General features: G+C 40.9%; 1 protein-coding gene across 2 annotated transcripts in view; it reads left to right on the forward strand.

Annotated features, from left to right (window-relative positions):
• Window positions 1-309: 309 nt before the first annotated feature.
• The window catches only part of LPCAT2 (lysophosphatidylcholine acyltransferase 2), a 31,966-nt gene continuing 13,788 nt past the window's right edge, over window positions 310-18,487 (forward strand). Inside the window, exons 1-8 of one of the 2 annotated variants that reach the window (XM_054840799.1) lie at window positions 310-580; window positions 6,705-6,844; window positions 7,932-8,149; window positions 9,443-9,555; window positions 12,522-12,582; window positions 13,601-13,659; window positions 14,955-14,989; window positions 16,358-16,412. In XM_054840799.1, the coding sequence (XP_054696774.1) occupies window positions 473-580; window positions 6,705-6,844; window positions 7,932-8,149; window positions 9,443-9,555; window positions 12,522-12,582; window positions 13,601-13,659; window positions 14,955-14,989; window positions 16,358-16,412 (789 nt within the window). In that variant the 5' untranslated portion in view covers window positions 310-472. Of the gene's footprint in view, window positions 581-6,704; window positions 6,845-7,931; window positions 8,150-9,442; window positions 9,556-12,521; window positions 12,583-13,600; window positions 13,660-14,954; window positions 14,990-16,357; window positions 16,413-18,487 lie in introns of those variants that run through there. The other variant, XM_054840800.1, reaches the window with a different exon arrangement.

Raw genomic sequence — 18,487 nt, forward strand, 5'->3', positions numbered from 1 at the left:
GATCCCGAGTAGTCAGTGCTTGTAAACAACACAACTGCGATATCACACAGCAAACATCGCCTCAGTGACCGCCGTTGTAGTGTTCATAGGAGGCGTACACGGTTATGGTCAGCGCGGAGCGAGAGGAGAGCGCGGGCACGGCTCCCGGGGCTGCTTGGCCGTCGCGGCGGGCAGGAAGCCCCAGCGCCTCCCTCAGGTTTCCGCCTGGCAGCTCCCGCCTCAGCACCGTCTCCTCAGGAGACTCGCGGCGGGGCCGCTGCGGCGCCGCCTGCCGCCAAGCACGGCCAAGGGCAGCCTGGCCCGCCCTCACCTGCCCCGAGGCGCGCTGCCCTGAGGCGGGGCTCCCCGAGGTGGGCAGGGCCGGCTGAGGCGAGGCGGGCCGGGCCGGGTCGGGTCGGGGTGCCGTGGTCCCCCCCCGGCTCTGCCGGCGGCTCATGCGCAATCGCCCGGGCTGGCGGCGCGCGGCGGGAGCATGGCGCAGCGGGTGCTGCCGCTGCCCAGGCAGCAGTCCTTCTGCCCGCCCACCGTCCTCAACCCCTTCGTCCACCCGGGGCGCCTGAGCGCCAGGGACAAGCTGCGGGTAAGGCTGGCGGCGCGGCAGTGAGACGGCGCCGGGGCGCGCCCTGCCCGGCGGGCCGGGGCCGGGCTGGGGCTGCCCGGTGTTAGTATGCGCATCGGTGCGGACGGGAGCGCAGCGGGCAGAGCGGCGGGGAGGCTGTCAGCCCCGGCGCACGCTGGCTGTGCTGCGCCGGGCGCGGTTTTCTGCCAGCTTGTCTAAACCAGCCGTTACTTTCGCCGCTCTGAGGCAAGGGATTGTCACCAATGCGGTGTCAAGGTCAACGGTGGTTTTAGAAAGACCTCCTTCCGATGGGAGAATGCGACTGTGTGAACAAATAGTGCTTAAAACTGCCGCTTGCCCCGCCGAACCCGCGCGCCTGCCTGACAGGGAACGGGCGCCTGTCTTTGCCAGGAAAAGGCATCTAGTGAGAATACTTCCTTCCCAACTACGGCATAGTTTGCTTCCTGATCTAGCCTAGTGATAGTGAGCAGAAAATGAATAGGTTATGTAAATAGTCAAAGCAAAGATGCAAAAAAGTGTTCAGCATAAAAAAAGTCACTGTTCTTTGAAATTAAGTTCCTCAAGCCATTGTTCCTCAGAGTCCACAAACTGAATGCTTGCTCTACACACACACAGGCTTATGGACTGCAAACTTAAACGTCTAAACACAAGATTTGTAACAAGCTTTTGAAAAGACTTGCATGATCATTACAGATAACACATTACTCCTAGAGAAAACAGGAGTCCTGTTTGACTCTGTTTTGCCTCCTGTTTGAATTGCAAGAATTAAATACTGTGCATCTACCCGTCCTGTCACATGCCTCAGCTCTAGACTAAAGATGATGATGACTTCTCTCTCATGTTATAAGCTAAAATTGAAAATAACTTTTTACAGTAATCCTGTTTCAGGTGCTTAACTCACTTTAGGCTGATTTTAAGCCTGGGGTGGGGGAGTTAATCTCTTGGTTCCATATTGCAGTGTGGACAACAGAAAAGGTATCCCCAGTTCCACGGGGTTACTGACTGGTGTCGCTGGGTGAACTGAATTGGGCTTCTGAGCTGAATGCTATCCGAGTACAACTTGTGTACAAGTGCACACAAGATTTACAGGGTACTTTTACAATTAAGAAAGCAAACAGTATTTCTGGGCTCTGATTTAAAAAAAAAATTTAAAAAATTAGGCTGATGAACCAAATAGGAACTGACAACAGTGAGGACATCAGTGTGTAGGTGAACTTGCAGCATTTTCTGCTGATTGTTACAAATATCTGAGGCTGATGTGCAACTAAATATTTTATGTTCCATATAGCTCTTCCTCAAGTTATAAACAATGTTTGCCCTGAAGGTAGCTGGGTGGAGGAAATGTGAGAAACCTGGAAAACAATTTCAAATCCTTTTATCCCCTATGTTTTACCAGCAGCCTGAAACACATCTCAAGTGCATCTGAATCAGTAGCTGTAGGCATGAACCCCCAGGTAAAGAAACTAGTCTCTTAATGAGGTTCCAGAAATGGACAGCTTTCTGTGCTGGCTGTTCTTTCTAGAGGATACACAGACTACTTTCGAAAGCTTGCAATTTGAAGCTACAATTACCATTTTAGCTATAATAAATGTATTCTACTTTTTTCCTTCAGGAGGAAGGGATGAAAAACATAATATGTCTTAAAGCAAGATACACTCCATACATAACTCCACAATGCACCTGGAAGAAAAAGCACCTGGCTGGGTCAGGGCCTGGTGCTAGTGAGCTTTGGAGCAAAATTGCAGTAGTCACTGAATTTTAAAGCAGAAAGACACAAGAAAGACAACCTTTTTGTATTGTGTGTTGCTCCCTTCTGTTCTTTTTCCCCTATAGCCATAGAGACTAGGATACTTGCTACTGTCTGCTTTATCCTGTCAAAGTCTGCTCCTCTCTTATCCAGCACTGTGTATCAGACCAGCTGAGAATCAAAGCCTTACCGGAGAGTGTTACTATAAACTTCAAAAAAGGGAAGTGTCCCTTCTCTTTCCATTTAATCAAGTGTAGTGTATCCCCATTCTTGCATGTTAAAGGATTGTTTTGTTATATTCCTTTTATTCTATACTATTCCCTTAACATATGCTGATAAAAACAGATACAATTTCAAAACCCTCTCTGGGAGCCCAAAGCTAGATTTTCACATGTTGGTGAACTCCTTGAATGTAATGGCTGCTGTCCCCTGATCAATGGAGCTTGAAAGTGAGACAGGCTAGCTGTTTGCATTTCATTCAGCTTCAAATACAAAAATAGGCTGTAGCCAGACTGAAAAGTGGAGTGAGAAGATTCTACAATATTTTGCCATTCCTTGTATTGCTAATAGTTTTGTCTTTCTTTAGAGTGTGCAAAACAAGGATCGATTGTGCTGTGCTAAACATCTGCATATGCCAAATAAGATTTTGAAACAGTTGTTCTGGTTTCCATCCTCTGACTGAAGGTGGCTGCAATTCATTGTTGGGATTTTTTCTTTTTTTAGTTTTAGTTCTGTTCCTCCTGATAGCTCACTTGCCCTCCTAACTTCTGACTGCAACTGCAAAGCACAAATACTAGTTAAGTTATTACTAGATTTCACTTCATTCAGAAGAGATGCTCAGTGCACTTAGGTAATGGTGAACTATGTAATGGCAAACTATGTAATGGCACAACCAGCATGCTAAAAGCGTTATTTTTAACCCTATGCTTGGAAACAAGCAGCTAGACTGCCTGGCAGAGCTGTGACAGACTCTGGACACTTGTGGAAGACCCTGTATTGCTATGCTCATACTGCTTTGGGACACAGTCCCTCTGATCAGTGTTTCAGATGTCAGAGGGGTTCAGTTGGAGTTGGGCTTCATTCTGGTCCCCAGCCTGCTCTTCTGCTGCTTCCTAGATAACTTGTCAGCAGCTGAAGTTGAACAAAATTTCAAACTGAATTCTGTGGCTTTGTGATAGACCTGCTTTTCCCTTTCCCCAGTTCCTGACATCAGTGACAGTATATCCTGTGTATTGCTTAAGGGTCAGTCAGCTGTGGGAGTGTGACCTGGACTGCAAGGACTACTGCAGGCGTCTGCAACAACCGCAGGGATGGGCTATGGAGTTGTTGCACACACCTTAACTAGAAAGTACACAGGTGATTCCAAAAGGGAAAAGGTCCTTTGGATGACTCAGAATAATTCTTTGTGATTACTGTATACAGAAGCTGGAGTGGCTCTGATCCTACTTAGTAGTTACTAAACTTTGGACCTGTATTTTCTTCTGTATGTCTTTCTCCTATACTTCTTCTTTTCTAGCCTACCTTGACCTTTCTCTTTTCTGTCCTTTTCTTACCCTACTCTGCAGCTGATGGAGCAGAAATCAATTCTGCCTCATTACACAGTGACCTGGAAAGCCAATAGCTTGCATCAGCAAATCAGTACCACCTGCGCATCTGCCTAAAATAGATTAATGAATTTATTAAAGTTTTGAGGAAGGGATTGTTTTGCTTTTGCGATTGCATGCTTTATTTTTCATTGTAGGTCACTGCATATATATTCCTTTTTCATGAAGAAAAAAGTTATTTTAAGTCAAAACACACTGATTTATGCTTATGCTGCTCATTCTGGATGCAGCTGCGATGTTGAACTGGAACTATTGATCAGAGTACAAGAGGATGCATATGGAGAAAAAAAAGACACATCTAACTTTGGGAGACAAGCAAGGAGCCTTGGTTGGTTTAACTTGCTACCTGACTTTTTCAGATTCGCCACAACTGGCCCCAACGAGAGTGGGAGCAATAGATCTCCAGGGCCAAATCTCTCATACCCAGCTACTGAACCCGTTTCGGTGATTCCTTCTCCTGTTGTCCATGAAGTTATGGTTAAAATTCCATAGCTAGTTATATACAACTTTTAAATAAAAGAAGGAAGTAATCATACCTGAATATTCAGATCTCTCCTGAAAACATGCTATATGGCAGTGCTTACAAAACATAAACATCAACACTGGGTACCTGCTTCTCATGCTTATCCTAATTTACACTGGGCATCCACTATCATGTTTGGTCTGTTGTCACGGTGCCTTTTGTAACACAGAACTGAGTCCTGAAGGCCCCAAATTCCTGTTAATCCTCGTCAGTATGACAGAGGTTAGAGCCAGAGGCCAGAGCCTCTCCTGAATATTGACAAGAGGACATTATATGAAGATGGAAGGGATTTGATGAGGAGGGAAAGGACCATGTTGATGAAAGGAAAATTAGAACCAACCTACTATATCAAAGAATTGGATAAATAATACTCAAAGATGCTTATATTCCAAATGTACTATAAGCACTTGTTCCTTTTTAAAGAAAAGAGGTAAATTAAAACCCACTGTGTTGCTTAATAATCATAACTCAAGTATGTAAGTTGCAAACAATTTTATAAAACTTATTATTAAAAAAGCCTTTGCTTTTCCTGTACAGTAAGTAGCCATTGCTGAAGAGCTGTCTAGAATGGCTGATTTTGAGACAGGAACACTGTTCTTCAGTTGTAGATTTTCTTAAAAAGTAGTAAAGCATAAAAAATAGTACACTCACAAGCAGAAGTTAAATTAGCATAACTGTCCTTCAGTAACTTCTACCATACTTCTGAACTGGTGGAGCTGTCAGTCTGTGACCAGTGATGCACTCTCATGTAAGTTTTGAGGGACTTTCAGAAACATAGCCCAAATAAAATAAATTGAAAAAAAAAAAAAAAATCACTACAACAATTCTGCTTGGGTGTGTATTTTTTCGTGCATATGTATGTACATAGAGCTGATCCTCATCGGTGAGCGGTAGCTGAGCTGGATTAGGTGCCAAAAGGAGTTGAACCGTTTCCTAGCTTACCAGGAATGCTATGCTATGACTTCCGCATGCTAACACAGCTCACCTGCCTCCCAGACCTGTGCTTGCTCAATATGCATAGTGCTGAGTTGCGCCACAAAGGCCAACCTTCAGGATATAGTTTCTAACCTAATTTACTGGGGTTAAATGATTATGAATTTCCTCCTGCCCTGCCCTGCACCACAGCTGCCTGTTAACAACCTTGTGCCAATACACCTGTTTCCAGGAGCTGTGCATGAAAAGATGCAAGCTAAAAATTCCTTAGGGGTTGCTGGGGATGATATTTGAGGATTATTTGCAACCAGGGCATGTTAGTGTTTTGCCTTCCCTCTGCTGCCCTTGAAAACATACATGAAGAACTAAAGAAGTAGTGAACAGGCATGGATCTGTTTTATACCGGTTTTTCTACCTAACTTGGCTGTCTATGACCATAGCAGAACTCTCTCAATAGTTTCTTCTGCTTCAAGTTAAAGGAAGCTAGTAACAGTTTCCTGATTGCAGGGAGGAAAGGGAGCTATGCTTTCTCAATTTATTCTGAAAAACTCAAGGAGGTCCTAGCACAGAGGTTAATACACAAGATGCTTCAAACAGGAGGCAGCAAGTTAATCTTCATAATCAGAAGGGTTCTGCTGTATGTTTACAGCAGGTGGTGACCAAACCGCTTCCAAAGGCAATGAGCCAAGAGCTGCTACAGCAGCTTCAACAGCACCATAAAGTCTGACCCTTTGCCTTAAACCACAGGTTCAGTTTTACTGAAAATTCCATTTTGTTCAAGTCCCAACTAGGGGAAATGAAGTTGTGTTGCGTGTGCACTACTCCAGGCAGTAGTAGTGAGGATCACTTGCAGCAATAGTGTGACTCAACACAGGATTTGTCTTTTGGAAAGGGCAAGAGTACATTTTAATCATCTTAACAATCCCACCTGGCTTCTGGACAGGCATCTGGTGACAGAAGGCTCTGGAGGTATGTATCAGCTGGGCAGACTTATCTGAGCTGGTTGTATGCTGCAGACCAAGTCTAAGTATAAACTAAAGCCAGCAAACTCTGTTTACCCTCTCTGTCTAACCACTTCCAACCCAAAACCTTAAGTACTCAGATGTTCCAGTTCTAGCTGAAATGGGAACCCAAAAGTGAAAATGAAATGCTGTGACTGACTTCCCCATATGAACAATGGAATCATTAATGCCTTCCGTACTAAATCACAGAGCAGTAATGTTAGTATTTTAAAGTCCATATAATGTTACTACACAGATATCAGTGTCATTCCTGTTGATACCATTTCTTAAGATTTTTCCCCTCTTTTTTTTCCAGACTGTTCTCCAGGGGATCATTTTGCTACCCCTCCGTGCTGTATTCATTGCATTCATTTTACTGCTAGCATGGCTGTTTGCATCAATTGCAACTTTCCGTCACCCTGGAAAAGGATCTGTGCCGCTTAAAGGATGGAGAAGGTAAAAAGTGATCAATATTTGTGAAAACTGTGCTCTCTTTTTTTTTTTTTAATAACACAAAGCCAAGGCCTAAAGCTTTTTTATTTTCCCTCTTACTCCTCTCCTCCTTTTGATTAAAGAGAAGTCCTCAGTCAAATCTTAGTTTTGCCCATTTATGTGAAGCAACTTTTTGATGACTGTATTTTACAATAGTGGAGCTTTTTAAATAGATAGATATTCAATTGTCTTGAGGCTAAATAAAATCTGTATAAAAATCTTTATAGACTATTTGTAAGCCAGGACTTATTTTAGTAATAATACTGATAGGAATCTTTGAGAAAAGAAACTCATTAAGAAAACTATTTGGTAATGTTACATAGACTGAGTTTCTGTGTAACCTTTGTCATTCCTGCTGTGCTATAATTTATGACAAAATTAGCTTTGACAGCTCCTCTCTTAGCTATGCTGCCCTTGAAGGAGTATTTTACAGCGGCCTTTGTGGGTTCTGGGTTTCAGTCACTCAGCTTCTGACCTCAGAGTAATGAAGTTCCCTTCTAGCTGCGATGCATTGCAGCTGCACGCAGGAGGAGACAATACAGGAAGTGAATTCTTACAAGGCGGAGAGATTACGGAGAGTCCCATGAAGGGAACATGTCCGCTACTGAGGGAGCATGTTCTAGTAACGGAACATTGTCATTTATTCTTACTTGTTTAAAACTGATAGTAAAAGAACAGTATTAGAGTTACCCAAGTTCTTACAAAAAGGAAACTGAATCTGCTAATTACCCACCCTCCCTGCACAATAGTGTTATGCTACAATGCTATAAAATATGGCAAGAGAATTAGAGTACATGGGAGGAGGGTTTAGCAAGATGCTGTACATTGCCTGATCTTTAAAATTAGAATCTTGTTTCAACATGAAAAGATGATGTTCCCTTCCCTACTTCTTCCCCTTTAGCCCTGCACTCTCCCAGTGAGTCGTATTGCTACCCTGTGCCTGGCCCCAGTGCCGGTGAGAACTAGGAAATCTTCTATGGGCTTTTCTTTTAAAGTACAAAACAAGTACTAACTGTAAGATGGATGATATTTTTCTGTTTCTGTTTACAAGGCAGATGATCAAGACAAGCCTCTCATGCCTAACTCGTACCTTGTTCTTCATAATGGGTTTCCAAGTTAAAGTAAAAGGGAAAATAGCAAGTCTGCTGGAAGCCCCAATCTTTGTTGCAGCTCCCCATTCAAGCTTTTTTGATGCCATTATTTCTGCCCTAACTGGAATGCCATCAGTAGTGTCTAGAGCAGAGAACCTGTCAACTCCGGTATTTGGCAGTAAGTATTTATGAAAAAAAAAAATGTTAGAAGTCAGCAATTTGACAGGAGGCCAAAAATCTTACCTCTGAAAGTGATTTAGGGGAAGATGTTTTTAGATCCTTAGGTTCCAAAGATATTGACAGATTTTATTTCCAGTAAAATCCCTGTGACAAATTATCTTTCTGGATTGGTCAAAATGTTTAAAAATATGCTGTTTCTTTTCAGATATAAAATATAATATCACTTCAAATTTGCTTTATACTGAAAGCATGTTTCGTAACTGCTCAGGCTAGAAGCTTTCTCTTAACATTCTCCCTGTAGGTAGCTTGAGAAATGTGTTCTATTGCTGTCTTTTAACAGTGTGGCCCACAAATGTAGAACATGGATTAGTGAAGGTTATTTCAAAAGAGACCCAAACTATACCATTCTGAAAAATACCATATTTATAAGTTTAAACTTGCAGGCACTGTTACAGATTTTTTTTTAATGGGAGTCAAACTGGGAAAGAATAAAAGAGAAGTTACTGAAAAAGGAAATGCAGAGAATGGAAAAGATCAGATGACTCATGCTTCTATTATTTTCTCCTCCTTTTGGCACAAAAATAATCCCTGTTTGCATTACTGCTAGAATCAGCTGTAGACTTTCTGCTGGCTGTACAGTAACCCAAAACTAAACTCAGTAGGCAACATAGAAAAGTGTCTTTGTAGGAAACAAACTGATAATATATTGATCGTCTCTTAAAAGCACAGGAGTGAGAAATAGAAGATAATTCTTCCCCAGGTTTCTCATCACTTCTTAATAGTTCCACACATTCTGATGTAGACTTCTAATTAAATGAGGGGGTTTTTTTCTGTAATTTATACAGAAGCTGTGCATACTTTGTAACTGAAAATGGACGTCTCTGTCTTCTTCGGCATAGACTCCAACTACCTGTTGGTTGCAGTCTGCATATGAGTTAGGCCTGAGTGTGGCCCAAGAGCAGAGACCCCATCAGGTCTCTTCCTTAGAATTGTGTGGAAATGATCAGTGAAAAATAACAGCAATATTAGTAGAATGTGTTTGTGTGAATTTGGCATGTTTATACCTACTGTAAAGCTCCTCAGCTGGCAGTGTAGGTATGTCTTCTATGTCTTCCTGTTTTGCAGAATGAGGACAATAATAACACTCTTCTTATCTATTTAGTCTGAAAGCTGTTTGTGCAGTCTGTCTCCTAGTATGAGAATAACAAGTTTTTGCTACAAGAGAGCCTTGAACTCATGTGTTTTCTAAGCACTAGTATCAGACAAATAAAAATTTGTATCTCTCTCACAGCAATTTTAAGTTCCCTTCAGCCTGTATCAGTTTCTCGTCAAGACCCTGATTCACGAAAGAATACGGTCACCGAGATAACTAAGCGAGCATTATCAAGAGGCCAGTGGCCACAGGTAATAAATATACTACTACTCATTCATATTCCATATTCACTGTGCATCATAATATCACAAGTGCCCAGCTGAATTGGATTCTGTTGAGGTACAAAGATGAAGTCAGCTGTCAGGTATGTGACTGGTTTAGAAAAGGAAGACAAGAGGCTGGTGCCCAGAAAGAGTTTTCTTGTGACAAATGGGTCAGTTAAAATGCAGCCAGTACCAATTGCTGTTCCAAATACAGATGCTTTTGACTTTCTATTTTCCCTATTCAACTCTTAACGTGCTGTCTTCAATGTAGCAGATGACTTGCATTGGTATATGTGAGTCAGTATTCTCAAGCTAGCTCATGCCCGAGAAGCTATGTTGCAAAGCTGTGCTCACAACAGTTAGGGGATGAGCAGTTGATGAGATGGGTAACCCAGGCTGTCCAAGCTCCCATGAACAGTACTTAAGCTTAAAACATCAATTTCACGTGTGGAAAATAGCTGAGGTGAAGCTTAGTTCGCTCTTTAGGTTAATAATGCACTAAACCCAAGACTTTTAGATTGGTCTGAATTGTAGAAAGATTTTAACATGGATGCAAGTGTTACTGATGTGCACAGTGTTCCCCATGGTCATTCCTCAGCAGCAAGCAGCCTTTGGTTGGCTTTCCATCCTGAAGAGCTAATGGGGCAGGGGTTGCTCAGGAGGGAGAAAAGTGTTGAGGGAGCAACTCTGCTGCTTTTATGACAGGCAGAGAGCTGGGATGGAAATCTGCATCCTTTGCAAGACAGGCAGACATGGAGCAGTTGTGAACTTACTGACATCTCATTTGGCAGTGGCTCTCTCCTTTCTTCTGTTGCATTGACTCTGGTCTCATGTCGCCTTCAGATACTATCAATACAGTATCATCGCTGTGCTGCTGGACAAATACAGTCAGTGATGCAAGACCTTTCTCCAAAGATATCCTGTGTGGATTTGTGTATAAACTCATGCTTTGTGTTTTTATTTAGTTCTTGACTTGTTTTCTTAGGGGTTAATTTACTCAAGATAAAAATTCAAAGAAGTTCGATAGCTAAAGTCACAAGATCTCTTTAGTCGTAGTTGGATACCTCCTAAATGACTGAGAAAAGTTAACTTTTCCTTCACTTTGGTGCCAGTAATGGCTCTTGAGGAAAATTAAAAAAGGCAAGTGAAAACACAGACTTCAGAAGCAGGTATCTCTATGACAGCTAGACCTGAATGCACTGCTCTACTTTCTGAATAGTCTCTAGAAACAGAGAACATTCAAGTAGGGAAGACCAACACTTGCCACTTTTTTGAAATAGCATTATCTAGACATTTCATGCATCATTTTTACTTAGCAAGCACCTTACAAAAAGCTTTTTAGTTAGAGTTTAGATTACTTTGACTCATAAATGCATTTTTGTAAGCTGCCATAAATATTTTTGGAGCATCCATTAATTTTTTCAATTTGTCAGTTACGTGAAAACTGTTATGGATGAAGTGATTTCAGCAAAGGTAGACCTAATCTCTGCTGAAAACAGCAAGGGGAGGAAAGGGGAACTGTCTCTACACCTATCCTGCACTTGGGATAAGAACTAGATATGTATTATGGCATAAACAGTTTATGAGTCAAGTAATCTGGGAATCTCCAAGACTGAGTCAGCAGTACAACTGTGGGTGTCACTGGGTGATTCCTAGTCCTGTGCCCTGGCCACACCTTCCTCCCACCCTTTATTTTTTTTGAGAAACTTGACCACAAGATGATGTCTGTCATACCCTCTTCAGAGTGCCTGGGCTGCATTCTCTTAGCACAATAGAAAAGAAAGAGTAGCTGGATTCCCCGTTCCCTCCTCCCTAAAACCAAAACACAACAGGCAGAGCAACACTTGTGCTTATTAATAGCATGACATTCTGATTAGTGCTTCTCCCAACCCTGTACCAAAACAAAGGGGAAGGAGGAAATGATTACTTAGTCTTTGGTCAGTCACTAACATGTTTTCTGAGGCTTATGACATATGCTAAGCAGAGACATACCCATTTTTGTGTCCATAGCACCAGCGAACACTTTCTGATTACAGAATGCGTAACAGTAAATCGGTATGTGCAGCTATCATACCTTAGAACAGCCTGTGTCTGTTGGGTGTGACATAATGATGCTGTCTTTCATCTAGCCTTGACCTGTTCATTCAGACTGAAGTGGGAGTACACCTTGAACACTCTTGATCCAGACCAGTTCTCCTGCTGAGGTTTTTTTGGAATGCTGCTTATGATCCTATAGTGATGTGAGAAACACAAAGCTTCCTTATATTCCATAGGGGGCTGGATTCAGTGTGTCACATTGCAGGTCACTGTGCATCTAATCTAGTTATCTTTCAGCCACTAATTCAGAAACCTTCCAGGTATTTGGTGTGTCTGAGTCATTCAGGTTCAGAGGCTATGTAGTGGCATGTAATGCCTTCAGAGCTCTGCATCACAGATGCACGTGCTCTTTCTGCCTTTTGCTGCTACCCCTCAAGCTGTGATCTTCTCATCACAGCTGGCATTTTGACTCATGTTGATAGCATCTGTGCCTGTAAACGCTCAAGTACCTTATGCACTTCATGTCAGCCCAGACTCTTGATGTTTATACACCCAGCAGTTCAATAAGGAGCTGCCAGCAGAGGAACAATTCTCATATCATTACCAACACTAAACATTTCAAGTGAAACACTCAAAGCCTTTTGTATTGTATTTCTGAATGGATAAAGGCCTTTTCCCAGAACTCCTCTCTTACAAAGCGCTTGTTCCCAAATCAAGATGGATCAGGTTAATATTACTATGAGCATCCTTCACTTATTTGTTCATTTCCTTTTGCAACATTAACAATATTCTTGTGATGCAATGTAACATGTCACAGAGCTTGCATAAAAAGTCAGCCTTTATGTAACTCATGCTGAAGTATAATCTTTGTATGAAATGTGTGTGTATATATGTATTTCTTTCTCTTTAAATCCAAGATACTGATTTTCCCAGAAGGCACCTGCACAAACCGATCTTGCCTGATCACATTTAAACAAGGTGAGAGATTTTGTCGCATCGTTGTTGGAAAATAATGTGTGAAATATTAATTTGGTTGTACTAATAAGGCCTGTAACTTCTGCAGGTACATCATCCACAACAGCACTGTAGTAGCGTTTTACATCAGTAAAGTGTCAGTGGCTTTAAACCCGCTACTTTATACTAGTCAGTTTACTTTTCTGACTTATGGTATTTTGTAGGATGCAAAATACCTATGATGTATACTGTTAGTTGGTTGGGTTTTTTTCTGGGTACAGTTTTCATCTAATTTATTTACCCAGAAACTTGACTGTGATTATTATGAGATGAACTACCAAAATATATGCTACTTATGATGTTCTTTTAGCTCACCTTGTGGTCGTGCAGTCTTAGATTCTTGTCAATTTTGCCATGCAAGACTTAGCAACCAAGTTACAAAACCTCTTCGCATAGTGCTTAGCAAGGCAGGCCAATAGGTTATTTTTAACATAGAAAGGTACTTGATAGCATCATTGATCATTAGATTGTTGTGCTGCACTTCAGTTAAAGCCACGTTGCTCCACTTTCTTACTATTGTACAGCGATTTGGTACAAAGTTAAAAAACCAGTACTATGTGCATATCACTTATGAAGATCATCAGAACAGAGAAGGATTCAGGAAATGCTCGACAGCTTTGTGAGCATCTAATCCTTTGAAATGAATGCCAATCAATGGGGAGATAATAAATAGAAAATGAGTTTGAACAGTCCAGGAATCTTAGGCAGCTTTCTTCTCCTTGAAATGGAGACTAACCCTTTTCTGTCTGACAACTTCCTAGCTGCACTGCTGATTTAAAAAAAAAAACAACCCACAACAACAACAACCCCCCCCCCAAAAAAAACCCAACAAAAAAACCCACAACAAAAAGAACACTTCCCACTGTTCTTGTCTTTTTAAAAATTTCTCCTTCCAGATACCATGTCTTACATGAAATACTTAAAATTCCCAACCGCTATATTAAGCTTAGCCTTAACAATCAATTCTGATTTGTGGTTGCAGGTGCCTTTGTTCCACAAGTCCCTGTACAACCTGTGTTGCTTCGATACCCCAACAAGCTGGTAAGCAGAACATTCTTCTGTCACTAACTAGTAATACGGAAGTCAAAATCCTGACTTAAATGGTACCTATGATAAATATTTTGCATTGTCACTGAAGAATCTGTTGTCCTGAGCTTTAGCATTGGAGAGCTCCTGGAAGCAGCTGGACTTTCCAAGTGTCGCCATGGTGTAGTTGCTATTCTGATTGTGAAAAACTCGCTGCTGGGCTTCTTAGCTATAGTTAAAGTAAGAGGGAGCATGGGAAAGTATTGCAGCGGAAGTTAGAAACTTCCTGCAAAGCCACAGAGCCTGTACTTTGAAGTCTAAAATGCACTCAATTTCCCTTCTAGTAATTTTTTGTTTAAACTCAAAATACTCTTACTGCAAAAGGGCTTGCAAAGTTTCTGAACGAAAGCAAAACTGAGCCATGCAGTACCTCTGACACCCTCCCCTTCAGGCACCTCAGGAGGGCAGCTTTGCAGATGGTTCTTTTCATGCAACGTACCCTTGTTTTGCCAAGTAACTGTTTACACTTTCTGCCAAGAATAGGGGTACAGACATATGGCTCTGCCTCACTGACAGGTGTAATGCTAGGACATGAGCCCAGCAACTTGTTCACTTTTTTAAATTATCTGGTCATCCAACAAATCCAGAAAAAACCAAACTTTTCATTCGTAATAGTTTTTAAGATGAAAAACAAGTAATTGTTATTGTTGTTATTTACAAAGATTCCTTTGTAAAGTCTTTTTATAGATCAATTTCAAAACAATGAAGTGAACCACTAAAAGGGATTGGTATTGCATTTCCCTGAAAGGATTTAAGGATCTGCACTATACTTTGTGAAAATTTTATACAGGAAGTAATAAACATAAAATAAGAAAAAAGCAAAGAAAAAAAAAAGCAAAGAAAAAGCATGATAGATTACCTATGCAGAAATATCCTTAAATCTAAATCAAATATATTTATGAGGGTGCCTTTCTAAAGGGACTGGTAAAGTCCTGTAGAAGAGTCTTACTAGATTTTTTTTTTCCCCTACTTCTATTGTTTGGATCAGAATGAATGATTTTAAATATCTAAGTAACTACACAAATTTTCTTCCTAATTGTTGATATTATCAAAAGTCTGCCATGCTCATTTCCAGATTTTTAAGGCAAGGAATCCTAGTTGCCTTGACACCTTTATTTATTTTCACTACAGGACTATAATCCCATCATCTGCTTTTACTAAACTGGTGCCTGTTTTATATTGTAACTTATCTGCTCTCTAACTTTCATCTGGTTTTGTCATACATTTCTGTGTTTTATTTTTTTCCTTAGGATACTGTGACCTGGACATGGCAGGGCTATTCACTGTAAGTTTCTTAATCCTACTGAAAATTACATATAGAATTTTTTCCCCCATTGCTAAACCGTCTGCCAGACAGATTCAGCTAAGCCAAGACACATGTTCTTCTAGATCTGTTTTTATGAGAGGGAAATGCTTGGGGAAGATTGAAAAGGAGCTATGTCATTTGAGAGATGGTGTAGGAATAGGTGAAGAAAGAATTGTGGAAGGGAGGAGGCTGCCCATTCACTAAAAATTGAGAACAGCTCTAAGCCTGGTGGATGAATGATGAAGGCTCAAATCCAAACCTGTGAGAAGATGAAAGGAACAGCTTGGCAAAATCACAGGAAAAGACAGGATGGATGGGGTAGAATCTAGAGATTCTTAACAGAAGTAACTGGAACCAGGAGAAGAACATCCCCCACGCAAACCTGCAGATCACAAAATACGGAACTGTCATGCTCTTTGTAAAACTTCCTGGATATTGTGGCCAGGATAGGACAGTACCAGTCTCCTTCTCAGAAACCTCCTGACCCAGGTTCTGCTTTCACTTACTACTTCTTTCTTACTTTTGTGCATTATTGGGAGGAATGCCTAATATTATGTGTTAGTAAGAGTGGATTCCTGGAGAAGGTAGAAAGGATCCCTTCGTTGTTCTGGCTTTTCCTTTTCTCTTTTTTATTTCATCCAAAACAAGAACAGATGAAAGATTGCTTGAAGGTTTGCTGTTATAATTTACCTGATTTAAAGTAAAGAGCAAATGTGCATTTCTGCTTAAAAAGCACAGTGAAAAGAACAAGTCAGAAGTGGAAGTGATCATTCTCTTTCGCAGTTTCTTCCTCCCCCTACCTGTTGATACTAAAATTTGTGACTTTTTTTAAAAGCACTGAAGATCCTGAACATACTGACACTTCATGAACACATTTGTGTAAACACTACTATAATTTGCAAAATGGCTAGCAAATACTAACAAATCCTTGCTTCAGTTCTGCAGAAGGAAGTTACTGGTCCTATTTCGCAGATGAGAGGATGAAAGATAAAAGTTAAAGCTACTTCTCAGAATCAAAGCTCTTAAAGCTTTAAAAACCCATATGTATTCACCTCTTTAAAGATAAAGTAACACAGACACATTTTGCTGGCCAGAGAAGTGTAGAGTATTGTTAATATGCATCACAACAAGTTGCCTGCCCCATGAGCAAGCAGCAGGTAGATGTAGAAGCCCCGTAGAAAAAATGTCAAAAGCAACATTTCAGGGAGCTTCATTGCAAGGTACTTAAAAACTTTACCCAGTATTGGCTGGTTTTTTGTCAACGCTTTACGAAATTTTATTTACTGACATGCTCGTACTTTGTTTTTTAAATAAGTGTATTTTTTCCTCTTTCTTCCTTGCCTGCAGAAAAGAGCTGTGTGTAATGACGCTGTGTCAGCTCTTCACAAGAGTAGAAGTTGAGGTAAGAATTAGAAATATTTTTGTACTAAGGTTCAGCAACCAGGGAATTTATTCGTTAATATAAATGCATAATTCACATTATTAATCACTGGTAGTGAACAATACACAAATGTCTCAGAAACAAGAACAGAATCATGGTGAATAATATATTTAGATTTGTTTTCAGTATCTGTGTATCACAATCTGATGAATCTTTCCTAAAAGAAAGCTGTCAGAAATGTCTTTATTTTTAAAGCATTGTAAAATCATTGCTCATTATGACCACCCACATTTTACAGATGTTTAAACTAAGAATTACAATACATTCTGTTAAAGGTAACAATTTCTCTCTTTTTCCCACTTTGTCATTTCCCTGCTCCCTTCAAAGTATCCTTGTCTTCCTCATCGTCTTCCCAGACTGAACTCTAAAAGGTTTCTGCAACTAAGAGCTTACTTAAGGACTCTAGTACCTGCACTGGGGAGAAAGCTGAGCCTTGTGTATAATGAACCTGTTCCCTTCATCATTAAAATCAGCTGCACAGCACAAAGACAGATGAATGACAACTGAAACAGCATACACACTTCATCATATCAGTACACTTACTGCTCCCTAAGAGTCAACATTCAAAACATAGTAGTGACGAGCCAGATAACTAAGGTACCATCAGTTTGTTTAAGTGTTACACTTTACATTCCCTACCAGACCACAAAGGATTGTCACTGTGGACTAAATTGGTTTAGGGACCTGAGGAATGGCAGAAATTCACACAGGTTTTGCTGTGTGTTTCCAAAACACAGAATTCAGCAAAGTTGTGCAAAGCTTTGTGAATACAAGCAGTGTTGCTACTACTAACATTTGGCAATATGGTCTTTGTTGTGAAACAATAAGATTCATTTTAAGGGAACACCTTGTTGCTTATAGTACATGCGGTAGGCACGTATTTAGAGAAGGTGTACTAATTCTCCTAATGACTTTGTACAGAAGGACATATCTATGTAACTTCTGCCCGCAGGAGCAAGAAATAAAGAACATAGCCCTTTGAGCAGAAGCTTTATTTTCCCCTACTTCAGAACAGAACTCAAACTTGCCTGTTAGAAAATAAATTTCATGTTCCAAAAGATTAAACTGATACAAGACAAAATGTGCAGCTTTCACAGCAGCATGTGTCCCCAAAGTGGAACTAATTTCTTAGCATCAATGCCAAAGTCCTTCCATTTCTGAAAAGGAGAAGGGGCAGATTTGCCTGTGGAGGGAGGGAATCAGACCACTTCTTTTAGGAGTGAACATTTCTGTTGCTGTCCCATACTGTGAGCAAGTAACCTCTCCACTCTGTCAGTCTTGCACTACCTCTACCTGTGTACCCTTGTAGTCCAAGGGAGTATGTGCATGCATGTCTAGTCATATTCTAACAAACTATAGGTATTGAAGATTAAACAGTGAACCTGACAGTGAGTTTTAGGGCTGCAAAAGATACAGCATTTGGCAAATTCTGTAAGAAGAGAGACTAGGTCAAAAGCAGATCAGAGAAGTGGTTTTGCAACTGAAAGAGGTGTGAAGAATTTTTCGTACAGGACTGCAATTTGACAAGGAAGGTATACTCATTAGTCTTCACCAGATAAGCAGCTGGGTGTGTGTGAGATCATCCATGCCACCTCAGGAGGCCAAGAAACCAAATCCTTCATCCCCAGCTGTGGTTTCTGGCAAACTGGTTTTACAAATAATTGAAGGTGGGTTTTATGAAGGGGATGGAGGTGTTGTTTAACTTACCAGAAATTTAGGTTGCTCTCTGAGCAAGACCTCAGCCTCAAATGATATAATGACCACTTTCAAGACCATAACCTGTGTTTGCATAGATAAGCTTTGCAGAGTTATGACTCAAGATGACACAGTTCTCTGTTTCTGTGTGCCTGTGCTTCCTCAATTTAAGAGTTATGTGACTTTTGAAGGGGAGTTGTAATAAGCAGGGACACAGGTCAGACTTGAACAGAGCTGGCAACTGCTTATGGAAGGAATGAAATCTCAAACCTTCATGGGAACAGCTGGACCCCTGCTGTCCTTACAGGGGAGAAAACTTACAGCTATAAGCAGAAAATTAT

The sequence above is a fragment of the Grus americana genome, chromosome 13, assembly GCF_028858705.1.
Source record: "Grus americana isolate bGruAme1 chromosome 13, bGruAme1.mat, whole genome shotgun sequence".
Lineage (NCBI taxonomy): Eukaryota > Metazoa > Chordata > Aves > Gruiformes > Gruidae > Grus > Grus americana.